Source organism: Gossypium arboreum, chromosome 13, assembly GCF_025698485.1.
Source record: "Gossypium arboreum isolate Shixiya-1 chromosome 13, ASM2569848v2, whole genome shotgun sequence".
In the NCBI taxonomy this organism is placed as follows: domain Eukaryota; kingdom Viridiplantae; phylum Streptophyta; class Magnoliopsida; order Malvales; family Malvaceae; genus Gossypium; species Gossypium arboreum.
In genome coordinates, this window is record NC_069082.1 from 39,681,524 (window position 1) to 39,703,123 (window position 21,600).

Below are 21,600 nucleotides of genomic sequence, written 5' to 3' on the forward strand. Positions count from 1 at the left end.
GATTTTTTTTCAAAATCTAACCTCGCACCAAAGTGTGGCAATGGTTGTGGGCATGTCTAGGATTGGATCCAATCAAGAGCTTGGTACTTAAGCAGCCTCCATGGCTCACTTCCTCTATTTCAGATACCTGTTTGGTGCACAGCTTCCATTCACTTTATTAACTTAGCAAAGACTATCTTTTAAAACACTAAGAAGGACGTTGAAAGAGGCATGGGTTTTCTTAAAAACTTCAAGGTGACACGTCAGATCCAGCCATAACGTCTGGGCCGGGTTTGGGGTGTTACAAAATATCTATAATCAAATAGTCATAAGTAAAATAAGTGTATTCACCAATTGTATAAGCATGTATACTTCGTTATGTGAATATTAATTATGTATGATAATTTCCATGTGAATGGGGTGTACTATGGGTTGTATTATGTGGTCCTCTAATGGTTCGTAGTGGTATGTTTAAAATATGCAATATATATATTGCTTTAAAATTATGTTCGGCCATATAGTAATAATATTGAGGTTGCATATATGTTTGGACATGAATTGGCGTGTAATGGTATGTTTTGGCTTTTACCATACACACATATAAAGTTATTTAAATGATATGTTTGATATTTATTAAACTAAATAGACATGATAGCATGTATTTGATATTTCTGTTTGAATGTTTTAAGGTATGCGCATGAAATTTTTTATGTACTAAATTTTGATGCAATTAAATCATTTGAATGCTATAAAGGAAATGTACATATGATTCGTTTAATTGAGTTTGTATTACCTTAAAAACGAATAGTAACGTTTGACTCTCTTAAGCTGTGTATGGTTCGATAATACCTGGTAGCCCTAATCCAGTGATACAGGTTAGGGGTGTTACAAAGCTCTTACGAGCTGATATATCGATAAGCTCATTTGAGCTACGGTGAGTCTTAACACATGCATGATCTCAACCAAAACGGTAACCCTAGTGACATGTCACTCATATCCTACGAATCCATAAGGTTCAAACGGGGTTCGGTAACTATCAGTTTATAGCAACAAGGCATTCTTATTCCAATTATATTAATTAATCAATTATATACATACATTTCAGATAAATATAATTATTTAAAAGTTCGATTCTAATTATACGAACTTACCTCGAGTTGTTCGAATGGAAACTATCGACTATTCGTCTACTTTTCCTTTTCCCAGATCTTATTCCTATCTCGGCTTATCTTGATATATATATTATCAAATTAGTATATTTAGTATTCAATCTATTCAATTTAGCCTAAAATTCATATTTTTGGCAAATTTACACATTTACCCTTAAACTTTCAAATATTTACAATTTAGTCCTTATCACATAAAATTGGAATTTCATGCAATTTAGTACTACCCATGCTTATTCAAATTTCATAGGGACTCCTAGTGTAACAGCCCTTACCCGTATTCGTCGCCGGAACAGGGTACGAGGTATTAACAAATTATAGTATATACTATTAAATAAAACCCAACAAAAATATGGCGTGCAATTTGATCTTTATAACATATGCCATTAACAATACAAACCAATTTGAAAGGCTTCGTACAAAATGATTAGTTTGATACTATAAGTAGTAATTTGAACCTAGAAAATTATGACATGTAACAAAATAACTAAGTCTGCTATACATGCCATATTTCAAAATGTTGAGTTCAGATACCAAGAGTATTGATAGTACGGGCGGATCTTCTACGATCTCTGACTCCTGTGCTAGCTGGACGACACTGTAAGACAAAGTAGAGAAAAGAAAGTAAGCTTATAGCTTAGTAAGTAAGTATATAAATAACAAATAAGAAATCTAATATGTTTACAACATAACTCAATTATATCGTATTTTTAATTTTATTGTTTACTCCAATTTGATCAAGCTGTCCCTCCGGCATCATGATCACTAAATAAATTATAACTCGAGTTACGAAACTCGAAATTGAAATCTGTAAAATTTCCCTGAATCTAGACTCATAAAAATTCTTACTAATGTTTTTCTAGAATTTTTGGTTCAGCCCATTAGTACAGTTTATTAGTTAAAGTTTCCCCTGTTACACAGCTCAACTGATCTGACCTCTATTCATTACGAATTGAATTTCTCTCAGTACACAATTAAAATAACCATGAAACCTATTTCATTTAAAATTAGACTCAATAAGGAATTTAGGCATATAAACTATATTTCTTAATTTGTTTTTTACAATTTTTAATGATTTTTCAAAGTTGAAACAGGGGATTACATAGTCATCCTGAACAAGTCTCACACAATTGTAAATATCTCAAAATATAGAATTCCTTTGCTTGATATGTTTCTTTTATATGAAAATAGACTCATTACGATTTAATTTCACATCTCATTCAACCTCTAATTAAATTCCTTATATTTTTGGTAAATTTTCAAAATCACATCACTGCTACTGTCCAAAACAGTTTTAATTTTAATTTCATTCTTTCACACATTCTTTATACTAACCTCATTTTAACTTACATATATATATACTACAAATCATTTTCATCACATTTCATACATCACAAGTGTAGGTCTATGACCACAATGTCACCACATAACTATCCCGTTGAACAATTCGGAATAATCCTCGATACTTGATAGTTTCAGCACACAGCCCCACCATCATATCTCATTTAATTCTGCTCTCTTGTACACATGGTGAACACTTAGTACCACTCATGCGACCTAGCCAATTTATCTCGTAGCTCTCTTGTCTACATGGTGTCCTTCACTTGGAATCACTCATGCGACCTAGCTACATTTATCTCTCACGTAGCTCTCTTGTCTACATGGGATACATCCCGTATCACACATGTGACCTAGCTACTATATAGTATCTCGTAGCCTTCTTGTACACATGATGTGCACTCGGCACCATACATGTGACCTAGCTACACTCCCTCTATTTTATTCGATTTTCCCATTTTATTTCATTTAATATGCAAATGACCAAAATGCCCTTACTACTAAACTTTCAAAAAATTCCCTCCATGTCCAACTTTTGTCCATAACTTAAGAATGGGTCAAATTGCTATTTAGGACCTCCTAATTAATATCCCAAAGCAATTTCATACTAAAAACTTCTAAAACACGAGTTTTACAATTTATTCGATTTAGTCCCTATTCTCAACTTAAGCGCGAAATGCACAGAATTTCATCATGAAATTTTCATGAAATCATGAAATCATATCATAAACCCCAAAATAATTATAAAACGATTATTTCTATCTCGGATTTGTGGTCACAAAACCACTATTCCGATTAGGCCCTAATTCGGGTTGTCACACCTAGCAACCCATATCTTTCATTATTTCACACTTTTAACCACCACATTTTACATTTTCACAATTTAATCCCTTTTTGACACTTTTGTCAAAAATCACTTTATAAAACTAGTTTAACTATTAACAAATATTCAAAATCCATCATCAAACATCCAATTACTCAAACATTCAACAGTGGAAACATGTTAAATCTTCAACAATTACAAAATCTAAGGTATGGGCTAGCTAGAAGACAAAGCAACGATCTCAAAAACGTAGAAATCATTAAAAATCGAGCAAAAATCGTACCTTAATTGAAGAATTTAAGGTTGTCAAATTTAAAACACTAAGTTAGCTTCTTCTTCTTCCAATTTTCGATGCATGAAGATGATAATAATGCTTTAAATTAACTTTGTTTTATTTTATATAACATTATTAAACATTTTCCCAAATTAACCTTAATGTTAAACCATTAAATTCATATAATGGTTGTCCAAATTTGTTCATTCATGCTATCAATGGTATATTTACAACATAAGAACCTTTACTTTAAGGTTCTATAGCTATTTAATACCTTTAGCTATTAGAACTCAAGTTTATGCTTTACGTGATTTAGTCCTTTTTACCGAATTAAAAATTCCAACAGTAAAATTTCTTTACGAAACTTTCACACTATAATTCTATCATGCTGTAAACTTTAATAAAATAATAAAATAAATATTTTAACCTCAAATTTTTAGTCCCAAAACTACTGTTCTGATTTGACTCAAAAACGGGCTGTTACAAGTTATCAGCAACCCACCTGATATATAGGTAAAGGAAATGAGCATAAAGTTTGCAAACTGCTTAGATCCATATATAGACTTAAGTAGGCATCCCACTCATGAAATCAAAGATTTGATCAAGCAATCAAGAATTTTGGATTTGAGCAAAACGTAGATGAACCTTGTGTTTACAAACGTTCAAAGGATGAAAAGTTTATCTTTCTCGTTCTATATGTCGATGACATTTTACTCATTAGAAATGATGTGGGGACATTCTCATCTATTAAACTATGGTTAACTCGACAATTTAGCATTAATGACTTGGGAAAAGCTAATTTTGTTCTAGGTATTTGAATCATGAGGGACCAAAAGAACACAGTGATAGCACTGCCTCAAGCTTCATACATAAACAAGATATTGGAGCATTAGGCAATGACCGATTCGAAGTAGGGATATCAACCCTCGTATCGGGATTTCATCTCTCTTTAGAGGATTATCCTAAGACAACAGAAGAAAGAGAGAACATGAAAAAGGTTCATTATGCTTCGATAGTAGGAACTCTCATGTATCTATGCTATACACACGCCTAGATATTTGTTTTATAGTGGAGTTGGTAAGTCAATATCAACTGAATCTAGGACCAAGGCACTGGCAAGCATTTAAGCATATACTCAAGTATTTACGAAGAACGAGGGATTATATGCTTATTTTTTCTAGAGAAGATCTCACTCCTATCGGGATTTGAGGAAATTGGAATCAAGCTGTGTTTTTGTCCTAGATGGCGGGTCCATGGTGTGAACAAGTGTCAACCAGGGTTTCACCTCGAATATGAGGTATGAAAAATATATGGCACTACAATAGTACGGATATAGCTATGCCCAAATTAACCACATAAGGAAAAAAAAACATAAGGGGGACAGTAGTGTTTGATGGGATGGTAGACGTAGTCAAAGATCGCATATGAGGACAAACCTCAAGAAATTGTTTAGCCAAGACTCTTATAGCTAGAGAGCTCTTTAGGAAACATATGGAGGGGGACAAGAATGCGAAACATGTCTCATCTACTTCACCAAAGCAAGTGGGATATTGTTGGATCTAGTGCGCTAAATGTAGTATTTTCGTCAATATAGTATAATTTGTATAATTGTTCTCACATGGTTTTTGCATGCAAAGAAAAATGGAAGCAAATGTTGTTCATTGGTTGTCTAATGTTTAACTAATATTAAGTGGTATTACGTGGTTGGATCGTAGTACGAAAAGACAACTTGTATTAGTAGATGAAGCTAAACATGTCTTTTGTCTAATTAGAAATGAGCAAACCAATTGAAAGACTAATATGTCATCTATCAAGTCCAATTGGGGAGATGTCTTATCTTGGGCATAGGAGGGGATGGCTTCCAGAAGATAGAGACATTGATGTGATTGACAGTATATTGGACTGGACCCAAATACTAAATCTGATTATGAATTTATTCACTTTTATAGTTCATAGTGTGGCATACCTAAATCGGCAGACTATGTATGTGTGACTCGTACACTTTTATATAAGTAAAAACCTAAGTTCAAATAGATAAGGAACCGAAAGCTGGTGCATTGGATGTACGACTTCCTTAGTATGTAGCTTCTTTCAAAATAGTGGAATTCATAGCCCAAAACATGGGTGAATTATCTCCTTTCATTGGCATTACATGGTTAATGAAAAAGTAAATGTGGCCACGGGTCGTCCACTTTTGTGATGGATGACTTGATCACTAATTGATAATGATTGACTTTTCATGAAGAAAGATGTAATTGTTACCATGAGATAAAATAGGATCATATGGGGAGAACTGATATTATCCCAAAGAGATCAAGGATATCTTATGAGGGTAATACACTAATGACAAGGTTAATGGATGAGTATTAAGTAGTTGCTTTCGTAATGGTATGTCATTGGGAGAGCTTAGTCACAATACTATAGTGGAATGACTTTGTGAGTAAATGAGTTTATAATTAATAGGCAAAAAGCCTGAACTTAATTATAAACCATTTGAGCCTCAACTAAATATGTCCAATTAGTCCCTTTGCTAGATCGTTAAAATCAGAAATGAATTGTGTGTTTGAATAAAAATGAATGAAATGAATAGAAAAGAGAAACGGGAAATATTCAGGAATAATTATGGTTTTCTCCCAAATGGAGAAATGGAATCATTTGAAAATGAATATAGGTTTCCAAAAATGGAAACGAAAATGAAAATGGAGACTTGCAGTCCTATATAGGATTACTTGAAAATGATGAAAGAATAAGTTTATGTTTTTGGACTATTTTGAAGCCCGAAAATGAAAATAAACTATTCGGTCATGGTGAATATGTTAAGTTGACATATTGAATGAATTTTCTCAAAATTTTACCCAGGGTAAAATCGTCAAAATTTTACTAGAGTAAAATTGGGATGAGAAAATTATTTAATATGTAAATATTAAAGTTTATTTTGGGAAATAGAAAAACTGAATCGAGTTGGATCACATTACAGAATACTGGGTCAGAAAGGCCCATGAAGTACTCGTAATTGGACCCAATGTGAGAGAGGCCCAAAGCCCCTCATATAACATGAAGGCGACAGCAACCCTAGTAAAAATATAAGAGTGAGCCATTCACCCCTCTCCTACTCTAAGTAAGATGTTATTTTTCTATTTAAAATAAACCTCTACAACTCCACAAGGGTTTTACCTTCTCTTCCTATATATTGATGGCACTAGTAGAACTATTAACACAAGTTTTGAGAGATTGTTATTCTGCCAAAAAATAAAGAGAATTTATTCTCAACTTATCAACATATTTTTCAGAATAACAATTTTATCGGTTTCTATTAAAGAAGAGAGAATTTTTATTTTCACCCCAAAAGGAAAACTTTTTCTAGTTCTGTCTTTTGGCTCAATTGGTTCGATCCCACACTCGAAGCAGTTCATGGTATGAGAATAGAAGAGAAGATTGTTTGGTTAAGGTTTATTGCTATAAATATCACAAACCGGGTCAGTTTTCAAATTTTTAAATTTTCGCTTTACAAGAAAACCGTTTTCAAACAAGGTTTTTTTCCAACAACCAGTACATCTTTTTTCATGAAAGTCAACTACTATTAAATAGTAATTAAGTCATTCATCACAAAGACGAACAACTCATAGCCACAATTTACTTTTCATTTATCACGTAATGTCAATGAGAGGATATCATTTAATAATAAATTGCTTATTTTCACTCATTGGCACTTCTGCCTAGTGTTATAGAGTCGTTACGAGGTGAGGCATATTCGCCTAAGAGGTTCGACACCTTAATCACAACCTCAGTAGACTCAACAAGCAAATTCTTACTAGATACCAAATTCATGCAAATATAAGAATGAGTCGATCCAGGATCAATTAAAGTAACTACATTAGTATTGTAAAGAGAAAATGCACCAGTGATCACATCAGGGGAGGACGCATCCTCACGAGCATAAATGGCATCAGCTCTCACAGGTGCTCTCGCTTCTGATCTCACAGCTGAATCTTTGGATTCACCTCTACTATTGGTTACATTTCCGACATTTCTCATTGGCCTTCTTCTAGCAGTAGTGTTACTCGATCTTGCATTCTGAAAATTATCCTTTTCAGCCATTTTAGGGCAATACCGAATGAAGTGATCTTGAGAGCCACATTTCAAATAAGCTCGACTATTCATCCTATATTCACCGAGATGTCGCCTATCACAGTGTTGGCATTTAGGCTTATTAGATCTAACATTCCCAATGCTTGCTATGGACTTAGTTTGGGCCTTAGAACCCGAATATTGCTTCCCACAATATCTGTTGGGATACCCAGCTGAAGCATTCAAACCAGTATGCATATCCCTTGATTTCTTTGACAAGGATTGAAACGTCTTATTCATCAGCCTCTTCCTCAAGTCCCTAGCCTCAAACTCAGCTTTTCTCTTTTCTTTGCTCAACTCTTCGGCTTTACAGGCTCGTTCAACTAGCACAACAAATTCTTTCAGCTCTAAAATCTCAACTAATAGTCAGACGTCCTCATTCAATCATCTCCAAATCTCTTACACATGATAGCCTCTGTTGAAACACATTCTCGAGCATACTTACTGAGTCTAACAAACTCTTGCTCGTATCCGTTCACAGTCATTTGACCTTGTTTTAGCTCCAAGATCTCTTTACATTTTTTTATCAATAAACTGTTCGCTGATATATTTCTTTCTGAACTCCTCTTGGAAGAAATCCCAAGTAACTCTTTCCCTTGGTACTACTGATACTAAAGTGTTCCACCAATGATATGTCGAATCCCTCAAGAGTGTTATAGCATATTTCAAGCACTCCTCCGATGTGCAAGAGAGCTCATCAAATACCCAGATAGAGTTCTTAAGCCAAAATTCTACCCTCTCGGGATCATCGTCGACATTTGCTCTAAATTCTTCAGCCTCTTACTTTCGAATCTTATCGACTGGAGGCTTGTTCAGTCTTACCAATTCCACACCTCGGGGAGTTACGGGAACCGATTGGGGGTTAGGTGGGGGTGCAGGATGTTGGGCAGCTGGATTTGTTCAAAAAAACTCGGCAAGTAACTTATTTAATCTTTGGAAGAAGGCTTCCCTAGCCTCTCCTCCTTGACTAATCATCACAGGTCTACTTTCAGACGGCGCGATCCCTTGGATGGGAGCCGGCGTATTACTTTCCACATTATCAGCTACTTCTTGGTCGGGATCTATTTACTATATGAAAACACAATTTAAGTTGTTAAAAGTCACCACTGTAACAGCCCAATTTTAGGGCTAGTCGAAACATGGTTTTGAGGCCATAAACGCAATAAAATTTGTTTTTATTACATTTTTATGGTCTACAGTTTTACGGAATAATTTCGTGAAAATTTCATTCGAAAATTTTGACATTTGGGCACTCAATTTAGTCAAAAGGACTAAATTATAAAACGTAAAAAAGTTGAGTTCTATATGCTAGAGGTTACTATGATATTATAAATTAAAGGTCCTTAGATGATAATTAGACCATTTGTTAAGTTAGTAGACAAAAATGAATATGGAGAGATAAAATTTTAAGGAAAGGTAAAAAGAGCATTTTGGTCATGTGGTAAATAAAAGAATAAAAAGGGAAAATAAAGTCAAAATTGGTGTCCATCTTCTTCACCATAGCCGATATTCTCAAGCTCTCCATAGCTAGGGTTTCTTCAACTTTCAAGATTGATAGTAAGTGCATCCTAGCCCGATTTTTAATGCTCTTTACATTTTTGAATTCTTATTCACCCAATTTTTCCATTTCTACCACGATTTTGAAGTAGGGTTCATGTTTAAAAATTTACCCATGTATGACATGCATGTGTTTTGATGTGTAATGGTAGAAAATGAAAGTTTGATGTGTAATAAACAACTTTTGCTAAGTGATTTTCCATGAAAACACCAAAAAAAGAACCTATTTGAAAAAAAGTTGTAAAATAGGTAGTAAAAATCTGATTTGATGAAAAATATGAGCTGATATGAGCATGTGTTTGGTTCGGCTAGGCTTGGGTAACCAAGAAATTGAATACATTTCATTTTACGAGCCTAGGGAATAATTTATAAATGTCAAGTTTTAGGGGCAAAAATGTAATTTTTCCATAGTATGATTTTTGGACTGAATTTAATAATGTGAATAATAAATAAGTTAAATTTTGTATTATAGATCAAGAAAAATGAAGTTTAGACCTTGATCGAGGGAAAAACAAGGTTATTGACGATTAGATCAATTTCTCCTATTTTTGTATCGAGGTAAGTTCATATGTAAATAATTCATTATTATTTATGCTTTAGATACTTTAATATTGTATGAAATTATGATTAACCCTATGGATGAAGTTGAAAAAGTTTGATGAGTGAGAAATATCCTGGTTGAACCTTAGGAATATATAGGATACAAATGTCATGACATTAAAGTTAGATGAGATTTTGTGTAAGACCATATCTAGGATATGGCATCGGTATGAGATTTTGTATAAGACCATAGTTGGGCTATTGGCATCGATATGAGATTCCATGTAAGACCATATCTGAGATATGCCATTGGTATGGTACTATGTATATGAGATTACTCGAGTATCCTTTAGTATTCCAAGTGGTTCAACGGGGACAGAAATGTTAATATTACAAAAAACCACGGTTTGTTGCAAGTTGGCACGGGTATGTATGTAAAACTTACGCTTAATAGGTTCAATGTGTGATGGTTCCCTCAGTAAGGTTATGATTGTGCAAGTTATGATGTTAAGGTTTTATATGATAACCATGTCAAGTTGGACAATGGAATTCTTAATGATATTTATGTTAATTTACTTCCTGTTAATTATATATATTACAATGTGTTTATGATGTTTATTATTTGCATAGGAACTTACTAAGCTTTAAAGCCTACCTCCTTTCTTTTTCCCTTGTCTTATAGTATCACCAAGCCAGCTCAGGGATTGAAGACAGTCAGAGATCCATTCACACTATCAAATTATCATTTTGGGTACTTATGATTACATTATTTTGAGTTATGGCATATATAAGGACTTGGTCATTTTGTTATGTGTCATATTTGATTTGGCCAAAAGTGTTGGCTTATAATGATTGATAATTCATTTTGTAATGGCCATTGATATTGGCTTATATTGATTAAGTATATATACATATGATGATGCCTTCCAAGGATGTGGATTTTACATGGTTTGTGATGATAAGTATGAGATGTTGTATGTGATAGAAAATAGCATGTAAGTGATGTGTGGATGACTTGGTTGTGGCTGAATTGGATTGGTGTTGTTTGATGTTGTGTAGGTTGGTGCGAGTAAGGGTGATAAAATGGCTTGGTAAATAGCATTATTTTTGTCCACATGGGTAGACACACAAGCGTGTGTCTAGGCCGTGTGTGACACGCGGCTTGCCTTATGGGTGTGTGATCCGACCGTATGTCCCATGCATTTTGAATTTTAGCTTCGAATTGGTCATACGGGTGGAGACACGGCCGTGTGTCTCATCCATGTGAAGGACATGACCCAGAGACATAGGCGTGCGCCCAGGGCGTGTGAAATCTGCACCTATTTCATGAAATATCATGAAAAAGTAAATCGCCCACACTGGTGTGTGACTTGGCCGTGTGTCTTCAATGTGATGGTAGTGTCATAAACAGAGAGTTACACAAGTTAGGGACACGGGCATGTCCCAAGCCACACGGACATGTGACCCCTGTTTTAGTGAAAATTTTTCTAAGTGTTGGAAAAGTTCCCAAAGTTCTCAGTTTACTCCCGAACCACTCTCAATGTATGTTTTGAGCCTTGTAGACTCGTTTAAGGGATGATATGAATGTTTTTGAAAAGTTTTAAATTTAAGTAGAAATTCATGTCTCAATTTTGAATGTTTGTTTGAGTTTAAGTCCGGTAATGCCTCGTACCCTGTTCCGACGTTGAATACGGGTAAGAGATGTTATAGTCACACTATCAAAACTTATATATATGGCATGTATAGCTAGACTCTTACACACGTTACGTTAGTCGAGAACCGACTAAACCATAGCTCTAACACCACTAAATGTAACACTTCTTACCCGTATTCGACTCCAGAACAGGGTACGAGGCATTACCAGACTTACCACACAAAAAAACATACAATCATACTGTAGACCTTAAAGAAAAAATAAAATAAATATTTCTACTTCAGATTTGTGGTCCCAAAACCACTGTTCTAGTTTGACCCTAAAACGAGTTGTTACAAAACATCTCCCCAATTGGACTTGATAGATGACATATTAGTCTTTTAATCAATTTGCTCGTTTCTGATTAGACTAAGGATATGTTTAGGTTTGTATACTAATATAAGTTGTCTTTTTGTATTACGATCCGGCAACGTAATACCGTTTAGTATTAGTTCAACATTAGACAACCAATAAGCTAATATTTGCTTCTTTTTTGCTTTACATGCAAAACTATGTGAGGACAATATACAAAGGATATTAATGTAATCTATGAATAATTTTATTAACGAATCTATTCGAAAAAATTATAAGTTTACAAACGAATATACTATACTTAAGGCACTAGATGCAATAGTATGCGTAAGTAACATCTGTTTGATCTGGAGAAAACAAACAATCTAATGGATTTATAAATTATGGAACGTGTTTTGAATTCTCATCCTTGGTATAAAAAAGGATAAGGAAAAGTGGTTAACACAACAACATCTTCTTCCGAACATACAGAAGGTGAAACTTCATCTTTCCAAGGTGTTGATATGTCTTTTATGTCAAAGACCTCGCTGATATAGCCTCTCCACTAGTTTTGTGGCAGATGGTTCGTGATCTCCTAGCCAAGGTTCAGTAGCTAATTGCACAAGTTCAATCACAAGCAGTTATACATCTACCGTCACAAGCATTGATAACCATTCTTCCCATGAATCTAATTTTAAAGCTACTAATTCGACTCCAGGATGCAGTCCTGTCACTAGCCTTCGTAATTATACCATTTAGTCTATCATACCATTTATGACTATATGTTACTTTCAACTACAACTTGCATTATGTCTTCTTCTTCTTTTTGTGTGGCTTTGTGTTTTACTGTTTGAACCTTAGTACTTGGATTTAACTTTTTGTTTGGTCAACTTTATGTATTTGCACTCATTTTGTTACTTTATTTACATTATGACTTTTGATAATTTTTCATTGCTTATTTTTTGTGACGTTTTTGTTCATTTCGTTACCTTTTAGTCAAAAAATAAAAGTAACTAAAAATATCCCTTTTGTGATGTTTTTATTCTTTCGTTGCCTTTTAGTTAAAAAAAAATAAAAGTAACTAAAAGTGTCTTTTTTGTGACATTTTTAAACTGATTATTCTTGACAATTTTTATATGTCACAAAATAAGCGAACAATTCAACATTTTGGATTGACTTTTTCGTGACGTTTTTAAACATCACAAGAGAGGAAATTAATTCGTGACACTTTTGATTGGTCAATGTGTTACTGTAAAATGTAACAAAATAGAAAAGATACCTTTCAATGACGTTTTTTTAAAGTATCACAACTTTTAATTACATTACATCTGTGACGCATTACTACTTTTTGCCAAAAATGTCACGAAAGGTCAAAACTTACTTTTTCATGACGTTTTTGGTATTTTCATGAAATTTTAAAATTTTACAAAAATTCATTTTGGAGCAATGTTTATTTATATATAAAATCAATGGTTAAAATTTAATCACATATCTTTTAGTCCAATGATCCATATTTAATTTCATTAAAATATTTCTTATCTATTAATTTAATATTCAAAAATATTTTTGAAGGTAGAATGACTAAAATTCCTTTAAAGATATAGATTACAATATTCACGGGGGAAGCATGAGAGACAATATTAGTCCGTCATCAAAACTACAACTACTCAAATAGAAAACAATTGGTAAAAAGATCTTTGTGGTCTCTCTCAATTTTGACATTGAGCAAATTGGTCATATTAAAAAAATAGAGCAATTTAATCTCTACCACTTTCGAAAGCGAGCAACTAAGGACAATTAATTCAATGTTAATGTTTTTTTTTTTTGTCTATTGTACATCTTATTATTTACATAATAACAAATTTAGCCCTTAAATTTTAGACATTTTGTCTGTTTGGTCTTAATTTAACAAATTTAACTCGTGATATTTATACATTCATCAATTTGATCCTAATTTAATAAATGTAACCCCCAAACATTGACAAAATATATTTACACATTTTGTCAATGTTTACGTTGAATATATAAACATAATAGTAAATTTATTATTATATCAATTAAAATTATGCACAATTGATGAAAATATTGATATTGCCAAAATTAATAAGGATTAAATTATTCTAATTTTTGAGAATGATCAATTTACTTAATATTAAAATTGAGAAGTACTGAAGATATGTTTTTACCAAAACAATTCTTTCCCCCGTTCAATGCTAACTATTTTGGTCGCAAGAAACTAAAAATGAAAGAAAAATATCATTTCCTATAATAAAAAAAATTGAAAGTTGCTTGATTGATCTTACGCGCCCCAGCACTTCAAATCACATACAACCAATTCTACTCGAAAGTAGAATAGCTACGCTTCTTATTTTGCATCAATATCCCGAACATACCCTCAATACTGTATGGAACTGTCATTTATAGCAGGAAACTTATTAAAGATGTTTCATTCACATTTCACACCATTTAACTTCTCCCCCTAGGGAAAATTTCCATTTTCTTTGTTTTTTGTTGAAAATAATAGAGAAATAAAATTTTATTCTCCGCTTAATAAAAAATTCTATCTCTTCCGCCTTTAAACGGAACTACATGGCGGTTAGTGCTTCTTTTTCCTTTCGGTTTCTCATATCTTGTTTCGTTGACTAAAAAAGTTTATACTTTTTAACAATTCGGATTCAACTTCAAGATCTAATGTTGTTCTTGTTTTGATTTAAATATCGTTAATTGAGTTTGTAATATATATTTTTCTCCTTTTCGATTAATTCCATCGGGAAATGAAAGACAATTTGTAATTCTTTTTAATTATTTAAGGTTTCATATAGAATCTAATGTAATTTTAGTATTCTGCAATTGTTATACATTTTATTTTCTTTTCAATTTCATCTGAAAATGAAAAGAGAATTTATAATTATTTTAATTTTTAAGGTCTCATTTATCTAACGATATAATGTAATTTAAGTTTTGTATTTGCAACTTATATGCATTTGATTTTTTTCCTTATTTCGTTACATAATGCGATTGTTTTTTTTTTTCCCGATTCTTAGCAATTTATAATATATTTTCCATTTTTTTGTTTGTAAATATTTTTGGACTTTACAAATAAAGATTTCTTTAGTATTTTGGATTTGTATGTAAACTATACATTGATCTGTTTGATTTCACTTCGTTGCATACATAACAATTTTGAAAGCTGGTACACATTAATTAGGGTGGAAAGAGAATTGCTTAATTAATGCTTTCTTCAATTTTTGAAAAAAAATGCAGAGTTTAGCTCGCTCTAATGTAAATGCATTAGACCTTCCCTGATTTTTATGTTAAATTATCTATATGTGTGGATGCGAACGCCCCTGATTATTATCTATTAACTTCCTACGAGGTTGAAACCTAATGGAAATTTTGTTTTGACGTTAGACTAAAAAGATATATGGGATATTTTCTCCGTAAATGCATGTAATAATGGGGGATGGAAGATGATTTATCAGTTTTAGCCTTTTAGCGGTTTATTTGTAACTTTTTCCGTCTTTTTTATTTTTTGACAGACCCAATCTGTGAAAGTGGGAAACGTTTCCTTGGGTGCATCTGAGAAAGATCTCAAGGAGTTCTTCTCCTTCTCCGGTGAAATTGCATATGTTGAAATGAATGGGTTAGTATTGCTCCGACCCTTCATTTTTCATGAACTATCTGTATTCAAGAACTATGGCTGATTCATAGCTGAATGTGTTGGCACATATATGACCTTCCAACTGACCCTCTAAGAAAAGGCTTTAAAAAATGAACATACCTGTGTTAGACATAATGTCCATTTCCAACAATCACACCCAATTTGGTATGGGATACAAAGAAAATTGAAACTAATTCTTCTGTCTTCTGGCACATGTAATTTTACCATTATATTAATGTTCTGAAATTTTGAAAATGCTGTCTGGTCTAAGTTTGTTATGTTCCTGTATCTATTTTGTTCAGTGATAATGAACAATCTCAAGTTGCATATATTACTTTCAAGGACTCAAAGGGGGCAGAGACTGCTGTTCTTCTTTCGGTATTCATCTTTTGAGTTTTTCCTTATTATGTTAATTGTTGTCACCAACTCTTCCTCATGCATCACGATATTAAAGTTCATGCTTTTTGTAGAATGAAAATTATCAGTCTAATAGATATCGGAATTAAACGTTGGTCTTTTGTGGTATCCCACGTGTGATGTGCTTTCGAGAGTGAATGCTTGATGCATTTTCGGTGGATCACATTACCAATGCCCATTTTGTTTAGAGTAATTTCTCACTTAAAAGATAAGCAATCATTGTTACTAGAAGATTTGCTGAAACATATGTAAATCCTTCTATGCATTTGACTGCTTACATTTGTATTTATATCTTGAATTTATACTATGCTTCTTTTATGATAATTGATTCAAGGGAACTGATCAAATCTCGTTCCACTTCTCAATGGTGCTTAAAACCTTTGTGGCAGAAGTTTCAGTTTGCACGTGTTTTTCTGACTTGTGAACTGTTTATTTGATTTCGCAAAACAACATTCATGTTGGCCATTGGAATATGTTGTACAAAAGCATTTATTCTGATATAATTTGCATTTAGTTCTTCAATGCTCAACTTTGTGTTTTAGGTTAATATCATGGTTCCAAGATGTACTTATTTTTGTTTCCCTTTTCCTTTTTGTTGGTTAGAATCATTATGTTTCTTAGCAAAGATTAATTCGACTTGATTTTAATAGATCAAATTGTTTTACTGATGTTTCCTCTTACTCTTTTTCATATGATTCTGATGGTCATATTATTGTTAATTGTTGAAGCTTCAAAGTTTGGATTTTTCATGAAAGAGCCTTTTCCATTGAAGGTTCTCGTTGATTGATTGTGTAGATTATTTTTTTAATATAATTCTTACGAGTTCAGCTTACATGGTTTTCTTCAGGGGGCAACAATTGTTGATCAGTCTGTTACCATAGAATTAGCTCCTGATTACAAGCCACCCGCTTCTGCAACACTTGTAATGTCATAACCTATGCTTCTCTGCATTGATTTCGTAAATTATAATTTTAACGTGAATGAATTGTTTGATAACATCAGGCAACAGAGAACAAAGGTTCTGCCAATGCTGAATCTGCTGTTCAGAAAGCAGAAGATGTTGTAAGTGACATGCTTGCCAGAGGATTTATTCTCGGCAAAGATGCATTGAACAAAGCAAAAACCTTTGATGAGAAGCATGGGCTGACATCAACTGCTACTGCCACAGTTGCTTCTCTGGACCAGAAGATTGGTTTCACTGAGAAAATCAATGTTGGCACAACCATTATGAATGAAAAAGTGAGGGAAATGGACCAGAAGTATCAGGTTTCCGAGAAGACCAAGTCGGCCTTGACAGCTGCTGAGCAGACGGTGAGCAATGCCAGTTCTGCTCTCATGAAGAATCAGTATGTTTTAACGGGAGCCACTTGGGCTATGGGTGCTTTCAACAAGGTTGCTAAGGCTGCGGGCGATGTGGGGCAGAAGACGAGAGAAAAAGTTTTGGCCGAGGAACAAGCGAAGAATCCAGAGGGAAATGCACAGGTTAATGAAGCTGATTCTGTCAAAGCTGCTGAGCCTGCTAAAGGAGGTGAGCAACCTTCCAATCCCTCATCTACACAAGATAAAGTTGTGGGTGAGCAACAAGCTCAGAAACCAGAGGGGAATGCAGAGATTAAAGAAGCTGAATCTATCGAAGTTGTTGACCCTACTGTAGGAGAGCAATCTTCCAAGCCCTAATCAGCACATGATTTAATCCTTTCATTTACAAAGACCGTAAGTAGCAACATGGGAAGCATGAATCACTTGTCATCTGGACATAGTTGAATGTAGGATAGTTTGTCCACATATTGTTTTATATAGGGATAGCAATGGTGCTAGCTGGGTGGAGATTGCTTTATTCATCTCCACTATAATCACTCCATTGCTCCATGTCATTGTATTCCATTTTTTTATTATTTATTTTTAACCTAAAATTGTAAAAGAATAATCAATCTATACTACTATATAAAAGCTTCTTTCATACCTGGCAACGTTATTAACAATTTTGGTTAAATTTCGATCTATTTTTTAATTATATAAAAATCGTCAAATTTTAATTTCAGTCCTAATATTATACTCAAATTTGAGATTTAATATTTATATTTTAGTTTTGACATAATTTGGTACCTCAAGGTTTATTCAATTTTATTCTAATTAAAATGCTAATGTAAATTTAACAAATTGTTGATACTATTAAACTTTTTGTTAAATTTAGATACATTACAACATAATATTTTCTCACATAATTATTAAATATTTTAAAAATATATATATATATAGAATGTCATACCAGTAAAATGCATTTCTAAATTTTTTTGCTCTATTTTGTTGCTCATGGGGCTGTTTAATTTACTACTTTTACACTTGGTACCATCTTGTTTGAATTTGTTTCAAAACTTGACATCTTGCTTGCTTGTTATGCACTTTGACTAATCATGCTTTATAAATCCTTTGGGATTTCAGATATGCTTGGTTGACTAATTGATAAATAACCATACATGTTTGTAACCTAAGGTGATAAGGAGATTTTTTAATCATGATATTTGGTGATGCATTCTCCTAAGGAGTTTTTTTTTTTTTTGTTTGTTTACATGCTGAGTTTTTAATGATGATTGATTATGTTGCTTATTCGAGCTTGATGTTGATTTCTATTGGAGAATACTTTCTTTAGGAATTCAGCTTATGTTTTCAAGTTTATATTCCATGCTTATGATATATTTGAACTCTTAGTTGACAATATGGTGCATTTTGAAAGGGGGAGTGTTTTATTTGAAGAATGGTGCCATGTTTTATAAGGGAGACCTATTATATTGATGGCTTGGAAACACATATGTAACACCCCTAATTTTTTTTTGTTATCGGATTAGGGTTACAAAGTATTACCGAGTAAAGTAGAACATTTAACTTTACAAGTGAAACAATTATACAAATTAAATGTTAACATTTAATAATTGAATCTAATCATGATAAAAATACACTTACGGGCCTTAAATCAAGCCTATGGGGCTCTAAAAATAGTTTGAGAACATTCTAGGATCAATTCGAAACAAATCAGAAAATTTTGGAAAAGCTTGAAAATAAGGGTCACACAGCCGTGTGACATAGCCTAGACCATGTGGACATTCGAGGTCTGGACACACGGCCATATCCCAGCCCGTGTGGGTATTCAAAATAAGGCCACACGGCCGTTTTGCAAGCCATGTGCCAAATCGTGTGTGCATTAGATGTTGGGTCATACGACCGTGTCTTAGACTATGTGAAACCTGCACCTAAAACAATAATGACACACAATCGAGTGGGGTGGCCGTATGTGGCACACGACTATGTGACAGCCTGTGTCCCAAGCCATATGCTGCATAGATTGCCCTAAAACAAGCCATTTCAAACCCAATTCTAGCACACCAAGACACACCATTTCCACAAACATTCTTATGACCAAAACACATTTTAAACACGCTTAAAACGTACCAATTCCATCAACCTATAAGACTAACCAATGTACTGACAAAAGGTACCACAATCACAAACCAAACATAGTCTTATTCAACGTCTTAAGATCACTCATTCTACATAAATCAAACATACCAAACCATTTCATAAGCATACCATTCAATCATGATTTACCTACCTTAAGAAGGTCATACACAACTACAACATTACTTATTTACATCACCACTTGCACACAACTTCAACCAACCACAATTAAACTCATCATTGCTTAAAACAACCAAGAAACCAAGATTACATTAAGCCCTATACATGCCAAATATAAAAAAAAACTACCAAAATGATCAACTAATAGTGTGACTGTGCTCTGACGAGATTCCAACTGGTTGAGCTTTCCAATGATATACAAAACAGAGAAAAACAACTACATAAGCAAATAATGCTTTGTAAGCTAGCATAAAAGGGAGCTTAAACTTACCAAATATAAAATGATTAAACCATTCAAATATTTCTCATTAGATCATATGAATATTTTTCTTTCCTATCCACAACACCTCACAAAGTTAGAAAATATAAAATGTACATATAATCCAACCAAATCACAAAACATATCACAAAAGATTTCAATATATATTTCATTCTTCATATATTCAATTAACATTCTTTTCATTTCAAATACATATATCAACATTTTTTCCTTTTCATCTTCTAAAAACATAAATCCTTCCATATACATAAATAATAGATTAAATCTTTAATCGCCCGTTAAACCAAATGAAACAAATGACTTATAATGGCATAAAAGATTACCCATACACGTATTTAAAACTCAACTCAACCTTTTATTCACATAATAAACTTCAGTCCATGAATTAAATACTCATAAGTTCTTATTCACATACCTAACCATAGAACATTGATATAATAGCCATTCCCTTGCTATCATTTTCAATACCAAACATCTCAAAATAGATCGATACACTGCTCCAATCAAATAACTCATTATTGGCACCTAGTACCTGACGGATAATTTTGTAATGAAGTTTTGCGTGTAGTGCTAGTTGGTCAAACCGACAAATATTATATATGTGTGCCCAGTATTGGTCGGTGAAATCAACAATTATTATATATATGTGCCCAGCATTGGCCGGTGAAACTGACAAATTAATGTGTGCCCAGCAATGGTCAGTGAAACCTACAAATATTATATATATGTGTGCTCAGTATTGGTTGGTGAAACTGACAAATATTATATATATATATATGTGTGTGCCCAGCACTAGTCGATAAAACCGACATATTATATATACCCTATACCTCAAGATGTGTAATCATATAATCCTACTTCCATCATCTCGTAATTTAACCCCTTACATTATCCACATTAATCAACTTCAATCTATTCAAATCAACAATACAACTCCATATATATAACATTTCCATACAATTAGTTTAAGGCTACTTATTCATTCATCCATTTATCAACCATTCATTGTATTAATATATTTTTCATCATAATTTCGAGTGACTATTACATGAATACAACTGTTATATGTATATATAAATATTAAAGTTCACAAGTAAATATTCAATAGTTTAAGTTAAAGCATTACAAACTTATCTTGATAAAAACAGTCGTAAAAACAAAGTCAACGACTAATCCAACACATTAGTTTTTCCTTGGTTTATATCTATTTGATTCATTTCTCGATCTAAATAATAATTTTAATTTAATTAAACCATCCAAATAACTTAATATAATTAATTCAACTTATAACCCTTATCAATTGAAATTTACAAAATTACATATAATATTTTACCTTTTATGCAATTTAGTCTCTAAACCCGAAACTTGCAATTTAACCACTTTTAATTAAAATTCATGCTAACCTATTCTCAATAGGTTCACAAAAAACCCATCTTTTCCATCTTTTCTCATTATTAACATTGAATTTTACTATTTTCTCAAATAACTTAACCAAATACATATATTTAACTACCAACTTAAATAATCTATCAACCATATTCAAAAATACTTCAAACTCATTCATAAAAAGTCTCAAACCTTTAATGGTTTATCGAATTGACCCCTAAGCTAGCTAAATTAAACTAAAACGGTACCAAAAACATAAAAATATTAAAAATGAGACTCAAAAACATACCATGCATATAAAATCATCATGGCCAAAAGCTTCCCCCTTTCAAAAATGGTTTTCGATTTCCCAAATAGCATATTGGAGAAGAAAATGAATATTTTAAGTTTTCAATTTCCCAAATAGCATATTGGAGAAGAAAATGAATTTTAAC

General features: G+C 32.8%; 1 protein-coding gene across 1 annotated transcript; it reads left to right on the plus strand.

The window, feature by feature from the left end:
* The first annotated feature begins 14,191 nt into the window (after positions 1-14,191).
* Positions 14,192-17,849, plus strand: LOC108461873 (binding partner of ACD11 1-like). Its single transcript, XM_017761843.2, has 5 exons — positions 14,192-14,384; positions 15,329-15,432; positions 15,753-15,828; positions 16,715-16,789; positions 16,870-17,849. Exons 1-5 carry the CDS (start codon positions 14,379-14,381, stop codon positions 17,542-17,544), a joined length of 936 nt encoding a protein of 311 aa, XP_017617332.1. The 5' UTR covers positions 14,192-14,378; the 3' UTR covers positions 17,545-17,849.
* Positions 17,850-21,600: the final 3,751 nt, after the last annotated feature.